The 24566-nt window shown below is 67.2% G+C and overlaps 4 protein-coding genes across 5 annotated transcripts; 1 reads left to right on the forward strand and 3 right to left on the reverse strand.

The window, feature by feature from the left end:
• Positions 1-548: 548 nt before the first annotated feature.
• SUPT5H (SPT5 homolog, DSIF elongation factor subunit) lies at positions 549-10808 on the reverse strand. Of its 2 annotated transcripts, XM_051776004.1 has the most exons (30): positions 10476-10808; positions 10096-10229; positions 9737-9902; positions 9533-9598; positions 9027-9038; positions 8825-8894; positions 8646-8714; positions 8461-8526; positions 8221-8251; positions 7945-8013; positions 7389-7640; positions 7204-7293; positions 6904-6974; positions 6650-6755; positions 6465-6558; positions 6109-6245; positions 5868-6023; positions 5377-5523; positions 4681-4827; positions 4165-4290; positions 3998-4082; positions 3820-3924; positions 3644-3746; positions 3236-3363; positions 2836-2941; positions 2329-2487; positions 1719-1887; positions 1174-1377; positions 796-891; positions 549-719 (listed from the first exon to the last, which is right to left on the reverse strand). In XM_051776004.1, the coding sequence occupies exons 2-30, from the start codon at positions 10174-10176 to the stop codon at positions 576-578; spliced, it is 3255 nt and encodes a 1084-aa protein (XP_051631964.1). In that variant the 5' UTR covers positions 10177-10229; positions 10476-10808; the 3' UTR covers positions 549-575. The 2 variants fall into 2 exon arrangements, with proteins under 2 accessions (XP_051631964.1, XP_051631965.1); XM_051776005.1 differs by lacking the exon at positions 9027-9038 and having other exon boundaries at positions 10476-10807.
• A 112-nt stretch (positions 10809-10920) lies between these two features.
• Positions 10921-12976, reverse strand: MED29 (mediator complex subunit 29). The gene is given in 6 exon segments (XM_051776008.1): positions 10921-11812; positions 12201-12285; positions 12438-12496; positions 12735-12845; positions 12847-12909; positions 12911-12976. Coding segments are annotated over 6 exon segments (621 nt in total). The 3' UTR covers positions 10921-11575.
• On the forward strand, positions 12965-17346 carry PAF1 (PAF1 homolog, Paf1/RNA polymerase II complex component). The gene is made up of 14 exons (XM_051776007.1): positions 12965-13112; positions 13469-13498; positions 13637-13729; positions 14071-14192; positions 14308-14374; positions 14618-14719; positions 14795-14900; positions 14986-15054; positions 15481-15584; positions 15670-15786; positions 16023-16151; positions 16402-16507; positions 16605-16692; positions 16797-17346. Exons 1-14 carry the CDS (start codon positions 13063-13065, stop codon positions 17201-17203), a joined length of 1590 nt encoding a protein of 529 aa, XP_051631967.1. The 5' UTR covers positions 12965-13062; the 3' UTR covers positions 17204-17346.
• A 408-nt stretch (positions 17347-17754) lies between these two features.
• On the reverse strand, positions 17755-23976 carry SAMD4B (sterile alpha motif domain containing 4B). Its single transcript, XM_051776006.1, is given in 16 exon segments — positions 17755-17915; positions 18149-18232; positions 18576-18696; positions 19075-19206; positions 19208-19268; positions 19559-19584; positions 19586-19681; positions 19761-19846; positions 20204-20447; positions 20791-20877; positions 20958-21067; positions 21149-21257; positions 21259-21407; positions 21837-22256; positions 22867-23205; positions 23899-23976. Coding segments are annotated over 15 exon segments (1950 nt in total). The 5' UTR covers positions 23063-23205; positions 23899-23976; the 3' UTR covers positions 17755-17886.
• Between the last annotated feature and the right edge of the window lie 590 nt (positions 23977-24566).

The raw sequence follows: 24566 nt of genomic DNA on the forward strand, positions 1-24566 counted from the left end.
TGTGTACGGAAACGCGCCATGCGCGGCCCGGGGGCCTATCACAGCGAGACGCTGCGGTGGTACCGACCAATCAGAGGGCGAGGCGGGGTCATGGGCGCGGCAACCAATCGCGGCGAAGTGAGGGCGGAAGCGGCACGACGCCGGCGCGACGCATGCGCACCGGGGGTAACAGAGGGATGAAAAGGGCAACTCCCAAAACTGGCCCCAAAATCCCCCTTGGACCCCCCAAAACCGCCCCCAAAGCCCTCTGGGACCCTCAAACCCTCACAGAATTGGGGGAAGGAGAGGCTGCACCCCCAGACCTTTATTTGACACCAAAACCTGGTTACAACGAGATGGGGGAGGTGAAAAACAGGGAGGAGGGGGAGAGAAAATGAGATGGGGGGAAAAACGGGGGAGGCGGGGGAGAAAATAGGGGAAAAGAGGAAGAAAATGAGAGGAAAAGATGAATAAAATGGAGAAAAACAGCCAGAAAAGGGGGAAAAACAGCCAGAAAAGGGGGGGAAATAGCCAGAAAAGGGAGAAAACGGCCAGAAAAGGGGAAGGGGGGTGTCTTGGGGGGTCCCGGGGGTCTCTCAGGCCTCGAGCAGCTTCCCCAGGAAGCGCAGGTTGAGGATCTTGAGCTGCTCCTCCAGGTCCATCCGCACGATCCCGTCCTCGCCGTCGATGCTCAGCAGGATCCCCGTGGCCTCCCGGTCCTCCCCCAGGATCACCTTCACCTGGGGAGGGGCCGGGCAGGGTTCAGGGGGGGCCCTCAGAGGGGCCTGGGGGTCCCTGAGGGGGTGGGGGTCTCACCTTGTTGCTCTTGGTGGGGGTGACGGGCTCCAGGTGTTCGCTGGACACGGAGACCACCTTCTCGCTGTCCTTCAGGTACACGGAGCACAGCCCGCCCTGGGGGGCAAACGGGGGGGCTGAGACCCCAAAATAAACCCCGGAGCCCCCACAGACCCCCTGGAGCACCCACAGACCCCCCGGAGCACCCACATTTCCCCCCAGAGCCCCCCCAGGGCAGGGGTCTCACCAGGACACTCTGACTGACCCGGGCTCTGTCCCACCGCCTGTGAGTCCAGGACAGACCCCCCAGACCCCAAATCCCGGCCCCCCCCGACCCCCCAGACCCCAAATCCCGGCCCCCCCCCAGACCCAAAGAAGCCCCCCGGGCGGGGGTCTCACCGTGACGCTGCGGATGACCCCGGTCTGCCCCACGGCCTGCGAGTCCAGGTAGGAGTCCCGCACCTTGACCTGGATGTCGGTGGTCACCCAGTCGCCCGCGCTGGGCTCGATGCCCGAGCCGGGGGTGTGGGGGTTGTAGCCCCCCGGGGAGGGAGCCCCGGGGGTCATCGGGCTGTAGCCCACCGGGCTGGGGCTCGGGCTGGCCTGGGGGGGCACAGGGGGGTGGTTAAAGGGGGGGTGGGAGGCGGGGAGGGGGGTTGGAAGGGGTTTGGGGGGGCTACGAGGGGGTGAAGGGGGGCCACAAGGGGTTTGGGGGGGGCTCTGTTTTGGGGTTTGGAAGACCCTGGGGGAGGGTCTTAGGAACGGTTTGGGGGTCCTGGGGGGGGTCTGGGGGTACGTGGTAGGCCACGAGGGGGAACATGACCAGTGAGTGGGTGTTCTGGTAGCCCAGTGGGTCTGGGGGGGCTCAGGGGAGTCTGGGGGGGCTCAGGGGGGTTTGGGGTGAGGTTTGGGGGTCTCAGGGAGGTCCGGGGGTCCCGGGTTACCTGGTAGGCCATGGGGGAGGGCGTGGGGTGGTAGCTGGCCGGCGAGTGGGTGTTCTGGTAGCCCACCGGGCTCGGGGCCACCTGGTGGTAGCTCTGGGGGGAGGGGCTGGGCTGGTAGGACCCCTGTGGGGAGGGGACGGCGTAGGGCGAGAACTGCTCCGTGTTGTACCTGGGGGGAGATGGGGGGGTCACACCCGGGGTGTTTGGGGGGCAGGGGCTCCCCCAGAGCCACGTTTTGGGGGCCCGCAGGAGCCACCCCCCCCAACCATGTTTTGGGGTCCCCCAGAAGCCCATTTTCCCCCCACAGTGACATTTTGGGGACTCCCCCCCACCAAGAGCACAGTCCCCCCTTGCCCCCTCTCAGATTTTGGGGTCCTCCCCCCTTGCAGCATTTTGGGGTACCCCCACCCCCTCAAAAGCATTTTGGGGTCCCCCAGAAGCCCATTTTCCCCCCAGAGTGACATTTTGGGGTCCCTCCACCCCCCCAGATTTCAGTGTTCCCCCCCACCCCAGATTTGGGGTCCCCCCGGGGTTTGGGGGTTGTAGGGCCGTGACTTGGGGTGTCCCCCCCAACCCCCCATTTTTGGGGTCCCCCCCGTTTGTCACTCACATGGCGGGGGTCCCGGGGGTCTGGGGGTTGTAGGGCTGCGTGACCTGGGGGGAGGCAGGGTCGGGGTACCCGGGGGTCTGCGGGTTGGGGGTCCCCCCATAGCCCTGGGGGGACGGGGTGGGCTCGTCCTCGAAGCCGTACTCGAAGTCCTCGTCGGCCCTGGGGGGGCAACGTCAGGGGGGGGCCCAAATGGGACCCCCAGAGAGGGGGGAGACACAAATGGGACCCCCAGAGAGGGGGGAGAAACAAATGGGACCCCCAGAGAGGGACAGACACAAATGGGACCCCCCCAAAAAGGGGGAGACACTACACAGGAGGATTTGGGGAGGGGGAGACCCGAAACGGGGGGGTTTGGTGAAAGGGACCCCGAAGAAGGGAAATTGGGGGGGGTCCCATCGAGAAGAGGTTTGGGGTTTCTGGGGGGCTGTGGGGGGGTTTTGGGGTAGGGGGTCTCACCTCAAAGAGGTGTTGGGGCTGTTTTGGGTTATTTTGGGGCAGGGGTCTTACCTCGAGGGGGTGTTGGGATTGTTGGGGTCCCAGGCCCCACTCTGGGCCGGGGTCCTGCTCCCGTCGTGCAGGGGGGTCTGTGACCCGTAGTGAGGGGTGCGGCTCCCTGGGGGCAACCCCAAAAACGCTGTCACCCCCCCGGGCCCTTTCCCCGGCTGTGGGGATCCCCCGGAGCCCCCGGAGCCCCCCCATTCCCAGGGTCCCTCCAGAGCCCCCTCCAAGCCCCCCCAGAGCCTCCCCAGTGGTCCCAGAGCCCCCCTGCTGTGCCACCCTCAACTCCCAGAGTCCCCCCAATCCCCAGAGCCCCCCCAGTGCCCCCCTCAACTCCCAGGGTCCCCCCAATCCCCAGAGCCCCCCCAGTCCCTTCCAACCCCCCCCGAGCCCCCCCATCCCCACTCACCGTCGTGCAGGGGGGTCTGGGAGCCGTACATGGGGGTCCTGGACCCCGAGCCGTACATGGGGGTCTGGGAGCCGTACATGGGGGTCCTCCCGTAGGCCGACGTGAGCCCCCCAGGGCGCCGGGACCCCCTGGGGGGGAAAGGGGGGTCAAACCCCTGACAGAGCCCCCCCTGCGTGGCCCAGGGGTCACCCCGATTCACTGAGGGGTCTCCCAGGACCACCCCAACCCACTGAGGGGTCTCCAAGGGCCCCACTGACCCACCGAGGGGTCTCCCAGGATCACCCCAACCCACTGAGGGGTCTCCAAGGACCCTCTCGGCCCATGGGGGGGTCACCCCAACCCACAGGGGGGTCTCTGGGGATGTTCCCACCCCACGGGGAGGGGTCCCTGGGGGTCTCCCCCACTCACACGGTGGTGAGGCGCTGCCTGTCCACGGAGATGGTCTGGCAGGTCGAGTGCAGCTCCACGCGCGCCGTGGACTCCGTGGCGTCCTTCACCACCCCGATGTACCCTGGGGGGGCACGGGGGGGGTCAGGGAGGGTCCCGGGGGGCTCCGGGGGGGCTCTGGGGGGTCCCACACCCACCTTTGTAGGGTCCCTGCGAGATCCGCACCGTCTGCCCGATGAGGTCGTTGTCGCGCCGGCCCCGCCCGCGGCTCATCCCGCCGGCCCCAAAGCCCCCCCGCTGGCCTGGGGGGCACAGGGGGGCTCAGGGGGGGCTCGGGGGGTCCCCAAAGACCCCCGGGAGCGCCCCCGGACTCACCAGCCCCGCTGGGGTGCATCGGGCTGCTGATGCGGGGGGACATGGGGGTGAAGCCGCACACCGTGAAGTTGGTGACGTCCCGGGGCTGCGGGCGGGGAAAACGGGGTGAGGAGGGGGGAAAACGGGCAAAATCGGGAAAACTGGGGGTCCTGAGGGGTCCTACAGACCTTGGAGCCCCCGGCCAGCACCAGGTGGCGGGTCTTGCACACGAACATCCCCCCGTTCTCCACCAGCTTCTTGCAGTGCAGGAAAGCGAAGCCGCGGAAAAGGTGTCGGATCTCACCCTCGCGGCCCTTGGGGGAAAAGTGGGGCAAGACCCCAAAATGAGGGGGGTGAGAGGCAGAAAAGGGGGTAAAACTCAAAGAGGGGGTGAAAGCCCAAAATAAGAGCAGTGAGAAATCAAAACGCGGGCGTGAAAGTAAAAACAGGGTGAGAGAAACCCAAAACAAGGGAGGGAACCCCAAAACAAGGGGGGGAACCTAAAAAGTGAAGGTGAAACCCCAAAAAGGGGAGGTGGAACCCCCAAAAATGAGGGAACTCAAAAGGGTAAATCCCAGAGCAGGGAGCAAACTCCAAACCAAGGGAGGGAACTCGGGGACGTTCCCAGAGACACCGACAGAGCTGGGGACCCCCCAAACACCCCAAGGAGCCCCCCAGGCCCCCCAGGGCCCCCCAGGACGCACGGAGTGGGGGCCATCGATGACTTTGACGATGTCCTTGACGTGGATGTTGTTCTGCTCCGAGTCCAGGGCGACAGCAAAGCGATTGTCCTTCTTCCTGGTGACGGCCTGGTGCCGCACCGTCACCACCTTCCCGTACATGTTCAGCACCTGGGGGGCCACGGGGGTCAAGGGGGGGCTTCCCTAAAGTGGGGGACCCCCCTGGGGGTGGGGGGCACAGCCCTGGGCCAGGGCAGAGCTCAGGGAGCCCCCAAAACACTGACATGGTGCTGGTCTGTGACCACCTTCCCCTACACGTGGGGGGCATGTCTGGGGGGTCTTGGCCAAAAACCTGGGGACCCCCCCCGGGGTCAGGGGGAACCCCCCTGGGGGGGGGGGCACAGCCCTGGACAGGGCAGAGCTTGGGGATCCCTCCCATCCACAGGACACAGATTGGGGGTCCAGGACCCACCTGTGGGGGGGAAAGCTGGGGACTCACCTGGGGGGTGACAGCGGGGACCCCCAGATTTGGGAACCCCCCACATTCGGGAGTCCAGGACCCTCCTGGATTTAGGGGGTGGGTGTCTCACCTGGAAGGGGACCGTGGCACCCCCACATTTTGGGGGGTCTCACCTGGAAGGTGACCGTGGCACCCCCACATTTAGGAGGGGTCTCACCTGGAAGGGGACCGTGGCACCCCCACATTTTGGGGGGTCTCACCTGGAAGGTTTCCCTCTCGAGCCTCACGATCACCCCCACGGTTTGGGGGTCCAGCTGCACCAGCTCCCCCCACTCGTGCTGCCCCCCCACGTCCACCCCCGACGCCGTCTCGGAGCAGAGCTGCAGGTCCCGGGGCAGCACCTTCAGCTGGGGGGAAACACACCCAAAATCCTCGGGATTCACCCCAAAACAGGACTGACACAAAATCCCTGGCGTTCATCCCAAAATCCCCGGGACTGACCCCAAAGCGGAACTGACACAAGCCCCTCGATTTCACCCCAAACCTGGACCGACCCCAAACCCCCAGGATTCACCCCAAACCGACCCCAAACCCCAAACTGACCCCAAACCCCCGGGATTCACCCCAAACCGACCCCAAACCCCAAACTGACCCCAAAGCCCCGGGATTCACCCCAAACCGACCCCAAACCACAAACCGACCCCAAATGCTCCCCTGACCCCGTTTCCCAGGTTTTTTGCCCCGAACTCACCTCGTGCATGGTGAGGTCGGAGAAGAGGATGACGAAGTTCTCCTCCACCCTGACGATCAGCCCCGTGTCGCCCTCGAACCTCCCCGCGATCACCTTCACGTGGTCGCCCATCCGAAAATACTTCCTGAGCTCCTGGGCCGGGAACTCCAGCATGTCCTGCAGGAGACACCCCTGTCAGGGCTGGCACAAGGGGTTTTGGGGACAGGGCAGAGCCTTTCAGGGGGCTTTGGGGTCTCCAGACCTTGAGGTCCTCGTGCTTGGGCATGATGGTGATTTTGTTGCCGTCCACGCTCAGGATCTTGCCCTGCAGGTTGATGAGCTCCCCCTCGCACACCTCCACGTTGTCCCCGGGCTGGAAGTTGTGCTCCCGCTCCTTCCCTGGGAGAGAAATGGGATTTGGGGCCTGGGGCAGCTGGGGGGATTTCAGGGGGCTACTGGAGGCGGCTCAGCTCCCCCTCACACCCCTCAACGTCGGGCTGGAAGTTGTGCTGCCCAGGGGGCAGGGGGAGTTTGGGGGTGCTGGGGAGAGGGGTTTGGGGGCATCTGGGGTCTGGGGAGGGCGCTTGGAGGGGTCTTTGGGGGCTGGGGACCCCCTACCTGTGCTCTCAGTCACCACCTCCAGGTCGATGCCCTCGGGCTGGTCCTCGAACTTCTCCAGCTCGGACAGGGTGGGCTTCACCCCCTCCGTGATCTGGGGGGTTTGGGGAGTTTGGGCTCAAGCCGTGCATTTGGGGTTCCCACGGGAGCATTTTGGGTTCGAAAAGGGGGGTTCTGGGTCTCACCACGGCCGACATGGCGAAGCTCTTGAACAGGAAGCCCTTCCTGCTGTACCGGTTGCCCTCGAAGATCAGGAAGTCGCCGTCGGAGGCCACGTCCCCCCCCAGGGACCTGCAGGACCCCCAGGTGAGCCCAGGGTGAGCTCAGGGGGCGGATCCCAGGGGGGATCCCACGGGGAGGATCCCAGGGTGAGCCCAGGGGGTGGATCCCAGGGGGGATCCCACGGGGAGGATCCCAGGAAGGATCCCGGGGGTGGTACCGGATTTTCTCGGCGTCGAAGAGTCTCTGGGGCGGCCGCTTGAACTTCTTGCGTTTGGCAAACCAGTCCTTCTGCGGGGGGCGAGGGGAGGAGAGGGATCCACTCACCCTTGGGGGTCCAGCCATGGGGATCCACTCACCCCCAGGGATCCACCCACGGGGATCCTCACACCCCCAGGGATCATCCCAGAGATCCACTCACCCCCAGGGATCACCCACACACCTGGGATCCCCCCATCCAGGTGGACCCACACCTCTGGGATCCCCTCCCCTGCCCCAGGGCTGTCCCCCCCTCACCCACCAGGCTCATCCGGGCTTTGATGCGGTCGAAGTCGATCCTGGGGATCATCTTGAGGGAGATCTGGTTCTGGCTTGGCTCCACGTAATCCACCTGGGAGAGGGGGCAGGAACGCCCAGGTGAGCCCCAGGTAACCCCCCCAGCCCCAGGTGAGCCCCAGGTGCCCCCCAGGCGTGTCCCCCGCTCACCTGGGCGATGTCATCCTTGTAGATACCCCTCTTGAGCCGGACCCAGGCCTTGGGTTTGAGGTTGGTGACCTCCTTGACCACCTTGAGCACGTCGGTCATCTCCTTGATGGGCACCATCTGCTGGTTCCAGTAGCCCAGGCGCAGGTTGCCCACGCCCTCGATGGCCTGTTTCACGTGGGTCTGCTTGTAGGCCTCCACGTACAGGTACCCCCTGACGTGCTCCGGGGCCACCACGGCCTTGATCTGCAGGGGCTGCGGTGGGGGGGGCAGGGGGTCACTGACAGTGCCCCCAGTACCACCCCAGTACCATCACAGTGCCCCCAGTACCACCCAGTACCACCCCAGTGTCCGCACACACAGGTACCCCCTGATGTGCTCCGGGGCCACCACGGCCTTGATCTGCAGGGGCTGCGGTGGGGGGGGCAGGGGGTCACTGACAGTGCCCCCAGTACAGCCCCAGTGCCCCCCAGTGCCCCCAGTACAGCCCCAGTGCCCCCAGTACAGCCCCAGTGCCCCCAGTACAGCCCCAGTGCCCCCCAGTGCCCCCAGCACTCACAGTCTCCGTGTACTGGTACGCGATGAACTTGCGCATGAGGGCGACGGCCGTGGCTCGTTCCTCCCCGATCTGGGGGGCCAGGGGGGGTCAGAGAGGGGGTTTGGGGGGAGAAAGGGAGAGTATGGGGGGGAGACGGGGGGGCTGTGGGGGAAAAGGGGTTTGGGGTGGGGGCAGAAAGGGGGTTTGGGGCACAAACCGGGAGGTTTGGGCACAGAAAGGGGGTTTGGGGGCAGAAAAACAGGGATTTGGGTTTTGGGGTGGGGGCTCAGCACCTACCTTGCACTTGACAGTCCAGAGATTGGGGTCCCTGTGAGGGGGCAACGAAACCTTGTTATGGGACGAGGTCTGACCCTATTTCCTCTTCTTCCCCCTAATTAAATCTTTACTGTGACCCAATTCCCCCTTTTTCACCCCAGTTAATCCTCATTAAAGGGGGATCTGACCCAATTCCCTCCTTTCTCCCCCAGTTACACCCCTTCCATGCCCCAATTCCCCCCTTTCTGCCCCCAAACTCACTTGACCCCGGGCAGCAGCTGCTGTTGGGTGATGTCGTCCGACAGCTCATCCGAGCCCCCATAAACCCTGGAAAACGGGGGAAAAACCCCCCAAATCAGGCAAATTGGGGCTGGGGGGGTCAGGGGGCCCCTCCCTGTCACGACAACTGGGGGGGTCCCAGGGGGGTCCCTGGGGGGGTCACTCACGTCTCCCCCACCGAGGACTTGGCGTATTTCTTCATGTAATACTCGCCCAGCTCCTCCTCCCGCTGGTCCCTGGGGGAAAAAACAGGGAAAATCAGGGAAAAAGAGAGAAAAAAAGAGAAAAATGGGGCTGTGGGGGTCAGGGGGACTTCAGGGGGTGTCCGGGGGGGGTCCAAAGTCACCTCCAGAGGTTCTGGAGCCGCCGGGCCCCAGAACGATCCTCGTCCAGCACCACGTTGTCGATGTTGGAGGCTGAGAAAGAGGAGGGGGAGGAAGGTCAGGATTGGGACCCCCCCGTGAGGGGTTGGGGGGGCACTGGGGGGTGTTTGGGCCCCCATATTTGTGGGGGGGACACACAGAAGGGGAGGTGAGGGGGGATCTTACCTTCGATCTCCTCTGCCCCGGGGACAAAGTGACGGTGGAGAATGAAGTAAATAAACAGCAAAACCAGGTGAGGGGGGGAAACGGGGGGAAATTGGGGAGAGGGGGTGAGGGGGGGTCAGAATTGATGGAGGGGGGGCGGGGGGGGGGTTGGGGGGTAAAAGGGGGATAAAAAAGCAACAGAAAAGCCCCAGGCGAGCACGGATGAGATGGAGGGATGGATGTGGGGGGGGAGGACGGACACGGGACCCTCCAGGGAAATGGGGGGGTCTGGGGGGGAAAAGAGGGGTTTGAGGGGAAAGGTCATTTGGGGGGGGAGTTTGGGGGAAAAAGGGGGTTTGGGAAAGAAAAAGGGATTTGGGGGAGGGAAAGGGGGATTTGGGGGGGAAAGGGGGATTTGGGGGGGAAAGGGGTGTCCCCAGGGTGGGGAGGGGTCCTGGGGGGGGTCCCCAGGGTGGGGAAGGTTCCCAGGAGTCCCAGGGGGAGTCCCCAGGGTGCCCCCCCCTCACCTTTCTCCAGGATGTCCTCAGCTCCATCCTCCCACTGATCTTCATCCTCGTACTCATCGTCCACATCTGGGGGGTTGAGGGGGGTCAGTGGGGTGGGCAGAGACCCCCCAAACCCTCCTGGAGCCCCCATATCCCCCCACCCCCCCCAGATCCCTCCTGATGACCCCAGACCACCCTTGAACCCCCCCCCAGATCCCCCCTCACCGGCCTCGTCCAGGATGAACCCCCCGTGCCGCGGTTTCTTGGCGGGTCGATCATCATCTTCCTCCTCCTCCTCCTCCTCGTCGTACTCCTCCTCCTCTTCCTCCTCCTCCTCCTCCTCTTCCCCCTCCTCCTCCTCCTTCCCGCTGCCCCCACGCTGCTCCTCGGCCTGAGGGGGGTTGGGGGGCTCAGGGGGAGTCAGGGGACCCCCAAAGCCCCCCAGCCTTCGGCCTCACCTCACCTTCCTCCCCCTCGCTACCCTTGGCCTGGGCGGCTCAGGGGGAGTCAGGGGGGTTTGGAGGGGTCAGGGGGAGCTCGGGGGGCTGAGGAGACCCCCGAAACCCCTGAGCCTTTGGCCTCACCTCGCCCTCCTCACCCTCCTCGCCCTCGCTGCTCCGCTCGCTCTCGTCCTCCGAGAAGTTGCTGTCGTCGCTGTCCGACATGGCTGGGGGTCTTGGGAGGTCTAGGGTGGCTTCAAAGGGGCTGAGGGGGGGTCCTGGAGCAGACAAGAGAATGTTCTGAGAGGAGCTGGGGGTGGTCCTGAGGGGGTCACGGGGGTGTTCTGGGTGTTCTTGGGGATGGGTTGGGGCGGCTGCGGATCCTTCAAGGGGACCTGGGGGTGTCCCGGGGGGGTCCCGGGTGGTCCCGGGGTGGGTCTGGGGTTACCCCGGGGTTATCTCGGGGGTGTCCCGGATTATCCCGGTGGATCCCGGGTCCCACCGCCCCCACCGCCCCCTCTCACCCTCAGGCTCCGCTCGCTCTGAGGCCGCGACCCGGCCTGGCTCCGCCGGGGCCTGTTCCTGTCCGTGCGCCGCTCCCGGCTGTCAGTCTGCGACCCGGTGCCGTTCCCAGTGTCCCTCCCGGTCCCTCCCGGTCCCTTTCCCGGTCCCTGTCGCGGTTCCTGTCGCGATTCCCAGGCTGGGCCCGCGCTCCCTCCGGGTCCCTTGATAGCCCCTTCCTCTCGCGAGATTTCCCACCCTCCTTCTCGCGAGATCTCGCGCGACGGCGGCGCGGCGGGACCAAAAAAAAGCGCGGAGCGTTTTTCGCGATTTTATGACATCATCGGGGCCGCGACGTCACTGATGGGCCCCGTGACGTCACGGAGCAAAGCCCCCCGCCCCCGTGACAGCCCCCCCAGACACGTCCCAACCCTCTGGGATCCCCCCGTGCACACAAAGGAAGCAATGTCACAAAAAAATCAATTTATTTAACAAAACATAAGAGTTTCACCCCAAAACTTGGGGGTCTATCCCAAAATTACCCATTATCCCCCCAATTATCCCCTCCCCGGAGGGCCACTCCCCAAAACCCATCATTGGAACCCCCGTGGACACACTCAGACCCCCTCGACACCCCTGGAGACTCCCAGGGGGGCTTGGGGGTGTCCAGGACCCCCGTGGAGACCCCCCAAAATCACCCCCCCAGTCAAACCCCAAAACCAGCCTCCCCCCCCAGAACAGGGGTCAGACCCCAAACCCCCTCCCAAACTCAGACCTCCCAGGACCCCCCTCAGTTTCTGCCTTTAACCCCCCAAAACTCCCTCTGGGGGGGGTCCAAGATCCCTCTGAAGCCCCCCAAGCCCCCCCAACCAACACCAGGGCCCCCCAGAGGCACACCCAACTCCCGGCCAGACCCCACAAACCCCAGAAACCCCTCCTTAACCCCCCCAAAGCCCTCCTGTCCTGACCCCCTCGGGCACCCCCAGGGTGAACCCCTGTGCCCCTCCCGCAGCCCCAGCCCCACGAGTGCCTCTCCCAGAGCCCAGCCCACCCCCAAACCCCCTTTAACCCCCTCGCCCCCTCCCCGGCCGTGTTTCAGGGCATCCCCGGGGGTCCCGGTCCCTCAGGGCCCCCCCGGGGGGGGCAGCTTGCCCGTGATCTTGTTGGCCCCCTCGAGGAGGGCGTTGTGGATGTCCTTGGCCCCCCCGATCTGGGCCTTGATGAGGGGCAGGTACTGGGTGTAGGGCAGGGGGGGCTCCCCGGGACCACCCCCCCCCTCGCCCTTGGGGGCCGCCGGGACCAGGGCGGGGGCGTGTTTGGCGCTGTCGAAGCTCTGGGAGAGGCACTCGTGGGCCAGGCGCTGGGGGGGACACGGGGGGTCACCCGGGGGGCCCTGGGAGGGTCCCCGAGCTGAGACTGGGGGAGCTTCGGGGGATTTGGGGGGGTTTGGGGAGGTTTTGGGAGAGTCACTCTTGGGGGGGCACAGGGGGTCATCTGGGGGTGGTCCCCAAGGTGGGACAGAGAGGGTTTGGGGGTGCTAATGTGGGGTTTGGGGGGTGCGTTTGGCTCTGGGAGAGGCACTTGTGGGGCTGGGGACACACAGCGGGGTCATTGGGGGGTCCCCAAATTGTTACTGGGGGAGTTGGGGGAAATTGGGGGAGTTATGAGGAAGGGGAGTTTGGGGCTGTTTTTGTGGTAATTTGGGGTGGTTTGGGGGTATTTTTGGGTGGTTTTGGGGGGTCTCTCACCAGGCACAGCTCCAGTTGGTCACAGAGAGCATAAAACTCCTCCAGGCTCTTGTCGAAGCGCTGCAGGGCCCCGTCCGCGCTCTTCCTGAGGGAACTGGTCAGACTGGGGGGCACTGGGAGGGACTGGGGGGGACTGGGAGGGACTGGGAGGACTGGGGGGGACTGGGAGGTACTGGGATGGTACTGGGACGGTACTGGGATGGTAGTGGGATGTACTGGGAGGCACTGGTCACTCACTGGCCGCTGTCGATGCTGCAGTTCTGCATCAGGTTTTGCGCCGCCACCTTCATCAGGCTCTGAGGGGGTCGGGGGTGAGGGGGGACCCCAAAACCTGGGGAGACCCCCCGAGGGAGGGACACGCCCCTGAGGGGACACGCCCCCACCCAATGCTAAACCCCGCCCCCTCCCCACACAAACCACGCCCCCTACGCTATCGGACCACGCCCCATTTCACATCCGGTCTCGCCCCCTCAGGCACCGCCCACCTGGGATCGCGTCCCTCCACGCCCCGCCCCTTATTTGAGCCCCGCCCACCTGCAGGCTCTCCTTCAGCTGCGGCAGCAGGACCCGGAAGCGCTGCACGGGCTCGAAGTCCTGCTGCGCCTGCGCGGCCTGCGCGGGGAGCGCGGGGCCCGGAGCGGCCCCCGACCGTCGGGGGTGGGCCCGGCCCCGCTCCTGCCGCCGCTGCGGGTCCCGCTCCCGCTCCGGGCGGCCCCGCGGGAGGTGCGGGGGGGAGGCCCAGGGCCGGGCCCAGGCTGAGGCGGCGGCGCCGCCATTGTCGTCCCCGGGGCCGCTTCACCTCCGCGCGCGGCGCGGCGGGCAGTGACGTCGCTGGGAGCGCGCCGGAAGTGGCGGTGCGAAGATGGCGCCCACCATCCAGACGCAGGCGCCAGCGCGACGAGCCGGGCACCGGTAACGGCCGTGACGTCACCGTCTTGACGTCATGGGCAGTGTCGTGACGTCACGCGGAGCGCGGGAGCCCCTCCGCGAGATTTGGGGGGTCGCCTGACAGGGAGGAATGGGTCCACATTGTGACGTAACGGCGCGCGCGGGGATGGGTAGGGGTCACTCCTGCCGTCATATTACACTGATGTGACGTCACGCGGAGCGGGGGGAGTCCCCCGGGGGTTTGGGTGGGCTGGGGGTTCTCCGTGACGTCACGGCACTGCTATTGGGGGAGGAAAGGGGGTCCTGTTCTGATGCCATTTATATGGGAGGGTCGCTCGTGACGTCATAACCCTCCACCACCCCCCCTGTGCCCCCTCCAGGCCCAGCTCGCACCGGACCCTCCCCGAGAGGTGAGTGGGAGGCGGGGGTTTGGGGAAAAAAAACCCTCCTCGATTTAGGGGGTAGTTTGGAGCCCCCCCGATTTTGGGGGTCTCTGAGCCCCCTCCCCCCGTTTTGGGGGTCTCTGACCCCCCTCGTGTCCCCCCCAGGTCGGGGGTCGTGTGCAGGGTGAAGTTCTGTAACGGGCTCCCCGACATCCCCTTCGACCCCAAGTTCATCACCTACCCCTTCGACCAGAGCAGGTTTGGGGGTCCCCAAAAAAGTGGGGAGTCTGGAGGGGCTGGGCCGGGCTGGGGGGTTGGGGAGTCCTTTTGGGGTGTTCAAGGTGTTGGGTGTGTTCTGGGGGATGTTTTTGGGGATATTTATGGGGGTATTTTTGGGGTTACTTGGGGGTGGGTTTGAGGTGACTTGGGGATGCTTTTGCTGTGGTTTTTGGGGTGTCTTTGGGGATGTTTGTGGGGGTATTTTTGGGGATATTTCCGGGGTGATCCGGGGGATACTTTTGTGGTGGAGTTGGGGTGATTTTGGTGTTGTTTTGGGGTGATTTTGGTGTTGTTTTGGGGTGATTTGGGCTCTCCCCCAGGTTTGTGCAGTACAAGGCCACGTCCCTGGAGAAGCAGCACAAACACGACCTGCTGACGGAGCCGGATTTGGGGGTGACCATCGACCTCATCAACCCCGACACCTACCGCATCGACCCCGGCGGTGAGAGCCCAGAACGGGGGCACAGTCCCAAAATCAGGGTGCAAGGGGACCCCAGAACTGGGGGAGACCCCGGGACTCGGGGATTTGGAGCCAAACCCCCCCTTTCCCCCCAAAGTGCTGCTGGACCCGGCGGACGAGAAGCTGCTGGAGGAGGAAATTCAGGCCCCCACGAGCTCCAAGAGGTGCCCGGGACCCCCAGGGACCCCTCGAGGGGCTTTGGGGGAGCTTGGGGGGATTTTTGGGGTGGTTTGGGGTCTCTCACCAGACGTAGGTCCTTGGTCACACAGGGGGGTTTGGGGGGTTTTTGGGGTGTTTTGGGGGGTTTCTCACCGGGCACAGGTCCAGCTGCTCACACACGGTTTGGGGAGGCTTGGAGGGGGGAGTTGGGAGTCCCCAATGTCCCCCAAATCCCCCCTTCCCCCCAGATCCCAACAGCATGCCAAGGTGGTGCCCTGGATGCGCAAGACCGAGTACATCTCCACCGAGTTCAACCGCTACGGCGTCTCCAACGAGAAACCCGAGGTCAAGTGAGTCCCTGGGGGGCTTTGCGGGGGTCCCTGGGGGCGCCCAGGCCCCCCCCTGACCCCCCGGGCCCCCCCCAGGATCGGGGTGTCGGTGAAGCAGCAGTTCACCGAGGAGGAGATTTACAAGGACCGCGACTCCCAAATCGCCGCCATCGAGAAAACCTTCGAGGACGCGCAGAAGGCGGTGAGGGGGGGCTGGGGGGGCTCCGGGGGGTCAGGGGGGGGTTTGGGGGGCTCAGGGGGCGCTGAGGCCGCCTGTGCCCCCCCAGATCACACAGCACTACAGCAAACCCCGGGTGACCCCCATGGAGGTGATGCCCGTGTTCCCCGACTTCAAGGTGAGGGGGGGACTGGGGGGGAGACACATTTGGTGTCCCCAGAGAGTTATTTGGGGTGGGACACACATTGGGGGGCAGGAGGGGGGATGTTGATGTTGATGGTGGGGGGACACGTTGGGGACTTTGGGGGGTTATTGGGGTGGGGGGGACACAGATTGGGGACCCTCAGAGTGGGGATTTGGGGGGTGGGACACGGGGTTGGGGGGGCAGCAGGGGGTTATTGGGGGGGGACACAGACTGAGGACCCCCAGGGTGGGGATTTGGGGGCAGGGGGACACACTGGGGACCCCAGGGGTGGGATTTTGCCTCCCCAAACCCCCCCATTTCCCCCTCACCCCCAGTTTTCTTCCCAGTTGTGCTCCCTCTCCCTTATTTACTCCCTCTCACCCCAAAACCCCCCTCCCACCCCCCAATTTCCCCCCCCAGATGTGGATCAACCCCTGTGCCCAAGTGATCTTCGACTCGGACCCGGCACCCAAGGACACGTCGGGGGCAGCAGCCCTGGAGATGATGTCCCAGGCCATGATCAGGTGCTGGGGGGTCCCTGAGCCCCCCCGGGCCCCCCCGAGCCCCCCCGGACCCCCCCGAGCCCCCCTGACCCCCCCTGCCCCCCAGGGGGATGATGGACGAGGAGGGGAACCAGTTCGTGGCCTATTTCCTGCCCGTGGAGGAGACGCTGAGGAAGAGGAAGAGGGACCAGGAGGAGGACGTGGATTACGCCCCTGAGGACGTGTAAGGGGGGCCCCCAAAACCTGGAGGGATGTCCCAAAACCGGGGGGGGGCCCAGGAAACCAGGGGGGCCCTTTTATAGATGAAATGGGGGGGTGGGGGGGTTTGGAGCAACACCTTGACAGACCCCGGGAGGCTTTGGGCAGGTTTTGGGGGACTCTGGTGTGGAAATGGGGGGGGGGGGGTGGTTTGGGGGGCTCTCCCCGGCCCCCCCCAAGCCCCTCCTGTGCCCCCCCAAGCTACGACTACAAGATTGCCCGGGAGTACAACTGGAACGTGAAGAACAAGGCGAGCAAAGGCTACGAGGAGAATTATTTCTTCATCTTCCGCGAGGGGGACGGGGTTTACTACAACGAACTGGAGACCAGGTGGGACTGGGGGGACTGGGAGGGACTGGAGGGGACTGGGAGGGACTGGGGGGCACTGGGAGGGACTGGGAGGGGACTGGGGAGCACTGGGAGGGGCTGGGAGACGCCCCCAGATCAGCACTGGTTGGGTGTTCAGAGGGGTCTGGGGTGGTCCCTGGGGGTCCTGTGGGGCCCCCAGGGGGTCCCTGTTGGTCCCTGGGGGGGGTCCCTGTTGGTCCCTGGGCCCCCCTGACCCCCCGTGCCCCCCCAGGGTCCGGCTGAGCAAGCGCCGGGCGCGCGCCGGGGTCCAGTCGGGCACCAACGCGGTGCTGGTGGTGAAGCACCGGGACATGAACGAGAAGGAGCTGGAGGCACAGGTGGGATTTGGGGGGGTCCCCTGACTCTCCCTGACACACCCCCAGATCCCCAATTGCCCCCAAAGCCCCCCTGACCCCCCCTTTCTGCCCCCTCCAGGAGGCCCGGCGGGCGCAGCTGGAGAACCACGAGCCCGAGGAGGAGGAGGAGGAAGAGCTGGAGGCCGAGAAGGAGGCGGCGGGATCAGGTCCAGGGGGGTCCCTGGGTGGGGTTTGGGGGCTCCCCTGTACCCCCCCGGCCCTGGAGGGGTTGGGCAGAGCGTTGAGACCCCCCAACCCTCCCCTCGTGCAGACGAAGAGCGTGAGAAGGGCAGCGAGAGCGAGGGGGCCGCGAGCGGGGACGAGGAGGAGGAGGAGGACGAGGCCGAAGGCTCCGGCAGCGGCAGCGAGCGCGGGGGGGGCTCTGCCCGCAGCGAGGAAGAGGAGGAGGCCGAGGAGGAGGAAGGGGGGGCCCGGGGGGGCCGCCGGGGGGGCAGCGACGCCGCCAGAGCCGCCCGCGACCAGGAGGAGATTTTCGGCAGCGACAACGACGACGAGGAGGAAGAGGAAGAGGAGGAGGAGGAAGGCAGCGAGGGGGGGGCACCCCCACGGAGCCCCCAGCTCAGCGCCAGCGAGGAGGAGGAGGACGAGGAAGAAGAGGAGGAGGAGGAGGAGGACGAGGAGAGTCCCAGCGACGCCTCCGACTCCTCCAGCGAGTGAGGGGCTGGCGTGTCCCCCCCGCGCCCCCCCGGCCCCCCCAGGGTAAAAAGCAGCCGTTGTGGGTGTTTTTTGTGTTTAATAACGTTCATGGTTACCAGCCATATCATAACAAAAGGATTCATAATAAAATGTATCTAAAATAACGATTTTTTTCTATTTCGGGGCCGCGGCGCTACAAAGGGGGGGGAGGGGCTGTACCGAGGGGGGGGGCCCGGGGCACCCCCAACCCCGGGATGGGGGGGGGTCTCAGCCTGTACCTAAATTTGGGGTGTCGTCCCCCCCCCGCCCCTGCCACCCCCCGGGGGGGCTGGAACAGAAATAATATTAATAATAATAATATAATAATAAAAGAGGGGGAAAATGAACCCACAACCCCCCCAAATTCCGGGATCCTTAAAACGGCGAAAACGCAACAAACCCCCCCAAAAAACCCCCCCTGTAGTGTCATGGCCCCCCCCCCCCCAAGGTCATCGGCCTGGGGGAGCCCCTCCCTCACCGGGGACCCCCCTGAGCCCCCCGGCCATGGGAGGGGGGGTGGTCGAGGGGGGAGGAAGGGTTTTACACCCCCCCACCCCACCCCAGATGTTTTGGGGACCCCCCCGGGGGGGCACGTGGGGGGTGGCAGGAGGAGGGGGGTGTTAAGGAGGTGCCCCCCCGATTTGGGGAGGGGGGGGGCAGCGCCATCAGATGGTGGAGGTCTTGTCTGTGCCATCTGTGGGGGGGTACAAAGGGGGGGTCAGGGCGCTGGGGGGGGGGGGCTGTGTCCCTTTGTGCCCCCTCCCCACCCCACGTCTCCCCCGACCCCCCCTCGTGTCCCCCAGACCACCAACCCCCCCATGCCCCCCCACATCCCAGTGCCACCTCCAGACCCCTCTGTGTCCCCAGACCCCCATTGCCCCCCCCCCAGCCCCCAGTACCCCCTTGGCCCCCCCGACCCCCCCTTACCCCCCAGGGCGTGCTCGGTCATGCTCAGACACAGCGACTCCAGGGTGGGGTTGATCTCCAGGTCGGTGCCGGGGAGGGGGCACTCTGGGGGGGGGGGGGGGGAAACAGGGGGTGAGACACCCAGACCCCCAAAACCCCCCCCCGAGGAACCCCCCACCCCCAAACGGGGAGCAAACAGCCCTTCCCACCCCCCCCATTTGGGGTTTCCCTCCCCCAATTTGGGGTCTCTCATCATTTTTTTGGGGGGGGGGTTCCAACCCCTCCTGTGCTCCCCCTCCTTCCCTAAAAGATCAAACCCTCCTCCCCCTTCCCCCGGGAGTTTTCCCCTCATTTTTGGGTGCCCCCCTGCCCATTTTTGGGTCCCCCCGATTTCTGGGGTCTCCCCCCACCATCTCTGCCCCCCCCCCCCCCTTTTTGGCCCCCCTACCCTGTGGGAAGGCGAGCAGGGCCTGTGGGGAGCTGTGCACGGGCAGGGAGTGGGTTCTCTGCACGGCGCTGCGACCCCCGGGGGACCCCCCCGGGCCCCCCCCGGCGCCGAACCACAGGCTCTGGGGGGGCAACAGGGGGGTCAGAGCAGAAGGGACCCCCCAAAACGGACCCCCGGGGGGAAGAAGAGACCCCTCCCGCAAATACAACCCCACCATGGAGCCCCCACCCCTCCCAAAATCCCACATTGCCCCCCTAAATCTGCTCCCCTCCGCAAAATACCACATTGGCCCCCTTCACCCAAATCCCCCCATCCGCCCCCCAAAATCCACCCATTTGTCCCCCCAACTCCCCTCATATCTGCCCCCCCCAAAAATCCACCCCCATTTGCCCACCCCCAAGTCTCCAAACCCCAAATACCCACCCCCACCCCACCCCAAGACCCCCCCCAAACCTCCTCCCAGACCCCCCCAGCCCCATTTTCTCCCCCCAGGACCCACCTGGCGGCCCTGGGAGCCCAGGGGGGGGGCTCCGAGGGGGGGTCTGGGGGCGGGGGCCCCCCCGGGGGGTCCCAGCAGCCCCAGGCGGGCAGGGGGCAGAGCCCGGGGGGGCAGCGCGAAGGGGCGTCCCCCCCCCCCGCCGCCCCCCCCCCACAGAGCCAGCTATGGGGAGAGAGTTGGAGCCGAAGGCCCAGCTGGGGGGGGAACAAATTGGGGGGAGTCAGGGGGGCAAGAGACCCCCCTAAATCCCCCCAGAACAGGGGGATAATCCCAGGACCCCCCAAACCCCCCAGGATACCCCCACCCCCCCAGCACCGGGGGGGTCACCCTGAGACCCCCCCCAACCCCCCCTGGACCCCCCAAAAGTGGAGGGAGGTCACATCGGGGGGCCCCTTCTTGTGGTGACGTGCGGGATCAGGGAGGGGGTCCCAGGGGGAAATGGGGGTCCCACAGCCCCAGGGGGGTCCCCGAGCCCCCCACGTACCCCTTGGGGGGCCGGTAGCCGGGGGGGGCCGTCCAGGGGCCCCTTCTTGGGGAAGGCGCGGAGCAGCTTCAGCACCTGCTGCTTCCAGGACAGGAGCCGCTTCTTCTGCGTCTCCGTGAACGCCTGGGGGGGGTCGGGGGGGTCACCCGGGGCCGAGGGGGGGGCACGGAACCCCCCCAGCCCCCCCGGGACCCCCCAGTACCTCGTGGCTCAGGCACTTCTCGAGCAGCTGGAGGTAACTGGTGATGTTCTCCTCGTCCGGCCGCGACACCAGGAGCTGGGTGCACACTGCGGGGGGGTCAGGGACCCCTCCCCAAAACCTGGGACCCCCCCCAAACCTTGGGAACCCCCCCATCACCCCGAACCCCCTCTGGAACCCTGGGACACAACCCTCAACCCTGGGACCCACCCCTAAAACGCCAAACCCCCTCTGGAATGCTGGACCCCCCTCCAGAACCCATCGAATCGCCCTGGGATGTCCCTGTTGGGGACCGGCCCTGTGCCCCCCTGTGCCCCCCCTGTGCCCCCCCCCAGCTCCCTGTGACCCCCCCAGACTCACCCTTGCCCATGACCCGGGTGAACTGCCCCGGGATGTCCCTGTTGGGGACCGACCCTGTGCCCCCCCTGTGAGCCCCCCAGACTCACCCTTGCCCATGACCCGGGTGAACTGCCCCGGGATGTCCCCGTCAGGGACGGGGGCCGCGGGGGCCTCGGCGTCGGGGGCCGGGGGGGGGGCGAAGGCGTCGGGGGGGGGGCCTGGGGGGGCCCCGTCGGGGGTCCCGGGAGGGGGAGGTGCGGCCGGGGGGGGCCGGAAGGCCTTGATGGGGGTCACCAGGATCTGCTGCAGCTCCTGCAGCGCCGTCCACAGGTTGCCCCCCTCGAGGATGTCCTGGGGGGACACAGTGAGGGGGGAGGGAGCGTCAGAGACCCCCGCAGGGACACTGGGGGACATCGGGAACCCCCCAGAACAGCCCCTGGGGACAGTGGGGGTGACCAGGAACATGGGAGAGACCCCCCAGGAACCCCCCCCCGCAGCACCTGGGGACACCAGGACATGGCAGGGGGGAGCTTAAGGGTCCCCCAGTGTCACCAGTGTCACCCCTGGGGAACCAGAGGGCCACCCCAGTGTCCCCCCACGGGGACCCCAAGACCACCCAGTGTCACCCTGGGAGCCCTGATGGCCCCCCTGGCCCCCCCCCCATGCTCCCAGTGCTCCCAGTGCCCCCAGTGACCTTCTCCAGCGCCCTGAGGACGCTCTGCCGCTCCCGCAGCTTCTGGATGCTCAGGGCGATCTTGTGCCGGGCGCCCTTGGTGACGTTCTGGGGGGACAGCGGGGGGGTCACGGCCCTGCCGGGGGGCCCGGGGACACGGGGAGGTCCCGAGGACGCCCCCAGCCCACCTGTGACTCCAGGTGATGCTCCGTCAGCGTCATCATCTCCTCGTAGCTCATCTGGGCGAACAGCGCCGCGTACTTGTGCAGCCGCAGGCTCTTGAGCCACGAGGGGACGTCTGGGGGGCCGAGGGGGGCTGTGAGGTGGCAGCCCCCACCGAAGAACCCCTAAACCCCCCCGGAGCCCTCCCCCAGCCCACCCTTCATGCCGCTGCCGTCCTCCTGGAAGGAGTTGCGCCCGCCGGGCTCCTCGGTGTGTTCGCTGCCCGACGAGGCCACGCTGCTCTGGGGGGACAGGGGGGCGTGTTCCCCGAACGGGGGGGGGGGCCCTGGGGGCCGCGGGGGGGTCCTCGGGGCCCCCGCCCCCCGCCCACTCGCCCCCCTGGCCGGGCTGGGGGCTGCCGGGCACCAGCGACAGCGAGCGCTTCAGGGGGCTGGGGTGCAGCTGGCAGGGCAGGGCTGGGGGGCACAGGGGGGGTCAGGGGGGCTGGGACCCTCCCCAGACCCCCAAAGCCTTGTTGGACACCCGGGGCCCCTCCCCATTCCAAACTCGAACCCCCAGACCCCCCTGCACACACCGAGGGTTGGTGCCCCCCCAACCCCTCCCCGTGTCTCCCAGGTGCCCCCCAGTCCCTTTTCCCACCCCTCCCCTTCAACCCCCAAGGTGCCCCCCAGCCCCACCTCCAACCCCCTTCCTGTCCCCACGTCCCTCCAGGTTCCTCTCTGTCCCCCAGCCCCTTTCCCCACCCCGCCCTCGGGCCCTTCTCCTCCCCCCCAGCCCCCTCCCCATCACCCCCCGGCCGCTCGACCCCTCCCCACGCCCCCCCAGCCCCTTTCCCCCCCAGTTCGTGCCCGCCCGTGCCCCCAGCCCCCATGTCCCCCCATTACCTCCCCCCGCCCCGTGGTACGCGGGGTGCCCGTTCTCGCGGGGCGGGGCCGCCCCACCCCCGGGGGGCTCCGCCCAGGCCCCGCCCGGCTCGGGGGGGTGCTCGGGGGGCCACTCGTGGGCGGGGGGGCGGCGCGGGGGGGCGGCGCCGGGGGCCAGGCGCTCCTCCAGGTGGCCGAGCCAGAGGGCCAGCGCGCTGCGGTCGTCGGCCGTGGTGGCGGGGTGGATGAGCGCGTAGGACAGCAGCTGCCGGCTCTCCTCCACGCAGCGGTTGCTCTCGATGGCCTCCGCCAGCACCTTCTGCAGCCGCTTCATGTACTCGGCCTTGGCCGCCGCGTTGCCGGGCTGCAGCAGCGGCAGGTGGGACAGCAGCAGGGACACGGCGGCCTCGGCCGGCTCCTGGGGCCACTGCGAGATGGCAGCTGGGGACAGACAGAGGGACGGGGTCACCATGGGCTACTGGGGCCACTGCGAGATGGTAGCTGGGGACAGACAGTGGGACAGGGTCACCAAGGGCTCCTGGGGCCACCAAGGGCTCCTGGGGCCACTGCGAGATGGCAGCTGGGGACAGACAGTGGGACGGGGTCACCATGGGCTACTGGGGCCACCAAGGGCTCCTGGGGCCACTGCGAGATGGCAGCTGGGGACACACAGAGGGACAGGGTCACCATGGGCTCCTGGGGCCACCGTGGGCTCCTGGGGCCACTGCGAGATGGCAGCTGGGGACAGACAGAGGAACGGGGTCACCATGGGCTCCTGGGGCCACCCTGGGCTCCTGGAGCCACTGTGAGATGGCAGATGGGGACAGAGGCACAGGGACAGGGTCAGGGGGCTCAGGGACACGCGGGGACTGAGGACGGGAACATGCAGGGACAGAAAACAGGGAAATGCAGGTTCTGCCTGTGCCTCTCCAGCCCCTCTCCGGCCAGCGAGCGCTCGAGGCAGAGCAGGACACCCCGTATCGCCCTCAATGACCCCACAACCCTCATGCAACCCCCTCAGTGACCCCCCCGGGCCCCCCCAGCCCCTCACCGGCACTGTTGGCCTCGGCCTCGCGCCGGTGGATGTCGGGGCAGTCCTGCAGGGAGTGCTCCAGGCAGAGCTGCAGGAACCGGGCCTGTGTCCTCGTGACCCGTTTGAGCAGCGCCAGCAGAGCCACCGTCTGCTCGCACTCGCTCCAGCCCCGGAACCACCCGGCCACGATCCCCACCTGGTCCCGGAACATCATGGCTGGGGGGGCGCTGGGGGGGCCCTGCCCCCCCTCAGGTGCCGGGGGGGCCCCCCCGGGCCGGGCAGCGCATGTGGGGCTGTGCGGGGGGGTCCCGAGGGCCCCCCGGCTGCGATGGTGCCGCGGGACCACCCCGGAGGAGCCTGCGGGGAGAAGGCACACGGGGGGGTTAGGGATGGGGGTGTGGGGTCTGGGACCCCCCCCACGGGGAAGAGGGACCCCCCGACAGGACCAGGGACCCCCAAAAGGTTCCTCCCCCGAGGGGGACAAGGACACCCCACCAAGGACAGGGACCATCCCCCCTCCAAACCAGGGACCCCCCAAAGGGGACAGAGATCCCCCCACTGGAAACAGAGACCCCCCACGAGGGACCAGGGACTCCCCCCGGTGGGGACAGACACGCCCGAATGGGGACAGGGACCCTCCCCACGACCCCCTCCTGGGGCACAGGGACCCCCCAGGGTGGGCACGGGAAGCCCCCAACAGGGACCAGAGATTCCCCCCCCAGGGACCGGGGACCCCCGTGAGGAACCAGGGACGCGGCAGGACCCCCCCTGTGCACCGGGACCCCCCACACCCCCTCAGCACGCCCGTACTCCCTCTCCCCCTCCCTCCCCCCACCGTTTTCCCCCGGGACCCCCAAACCCCCGGCCGCGGATGGGGGGGGGAGGGCGGGGGGCGCAGGCCCGGCGGGGCCGGGGCCGGCCTGGGGCGCTGTAGCGGTGTCGAGGTTGTCCCGAGGATGCCCCGGGGGTGTCCCAGGGTGTCCCGGGGGGGTTTGGGGGTTCCCGGGGGGTTCCGGGGGGTCCCGGGGGTCGCGGCCGCCCCTCACTCACCGCCCGCCGCCGCCGCGCAACGTCAGCGCGCACGGCACGCACGGCACGCACGGCGCGGCGTGGCTGCGTCACCTCCCGCGCGGCCAATGGGGGAGCGCGGAGCGGGCGCGGGGACAGCGCGAGCGCGGCCGCGCCCCCGCCGCAGTTCGACCAATGGGAGCCTCAAGACGCGACGCTGACCACGCCCCCTCCCTGTCGATCAGGAGGCCGCGCTCACAGCTGCATTAGGCCACGCCCTCCCGCTGGCCACGCCTCCACGTTCGCGCGGGGCTTGAAGGGGTGGGGCCTGGCGAGGGCGTGGCTCGAAGGGGCGTGGTCGGGGCCCGGGGACCTCCCCAGTGTGTCCCAGTGTCCTCCCAGTTTGTCCCAGTGACCCCCATTGTCCCCCAGCGTCCCTCCAGTGTGTCCCGAGTGTGTCCCAGTGCCCCTCAGGTGTGTCCCATGGCCCCCCAGTGTCCCCCATTATGTCCCAGTGCCCCTCCAGTGTCCCCCCAGTTCCCCCAGTGTGTCCCAGTGTCCCTCTGGAGATGGAGGGACAGACAGAGCACGGAGGGCAGATCCTGGCCCATTCGTGTGTCCATGTGTCTGTCCGTGCGTTCGTGTCTGTGCATCTGTGTCTGTGTGTCCATCTGTGTGTCTGTGTGTCCGTGGGTCTGTGTGTCCATGTC

The sequence above is a fragment of the Manacus candei genome, unplaced genomic scaffold, assembly GCF_025592945.1.
Source record: "Manacus candei isolate 608988 ecotype Guabito, Panama unplaced genomic scaffold, ASM2559294v1 h1tg000412l, whole genome shotgun sequence".
Classification (NCBI taxonomy): Eukaryota; Metazoa; Chordata; class Aves; order Passeriformes; family Pipridae; genus Manacus; species Manacus candei.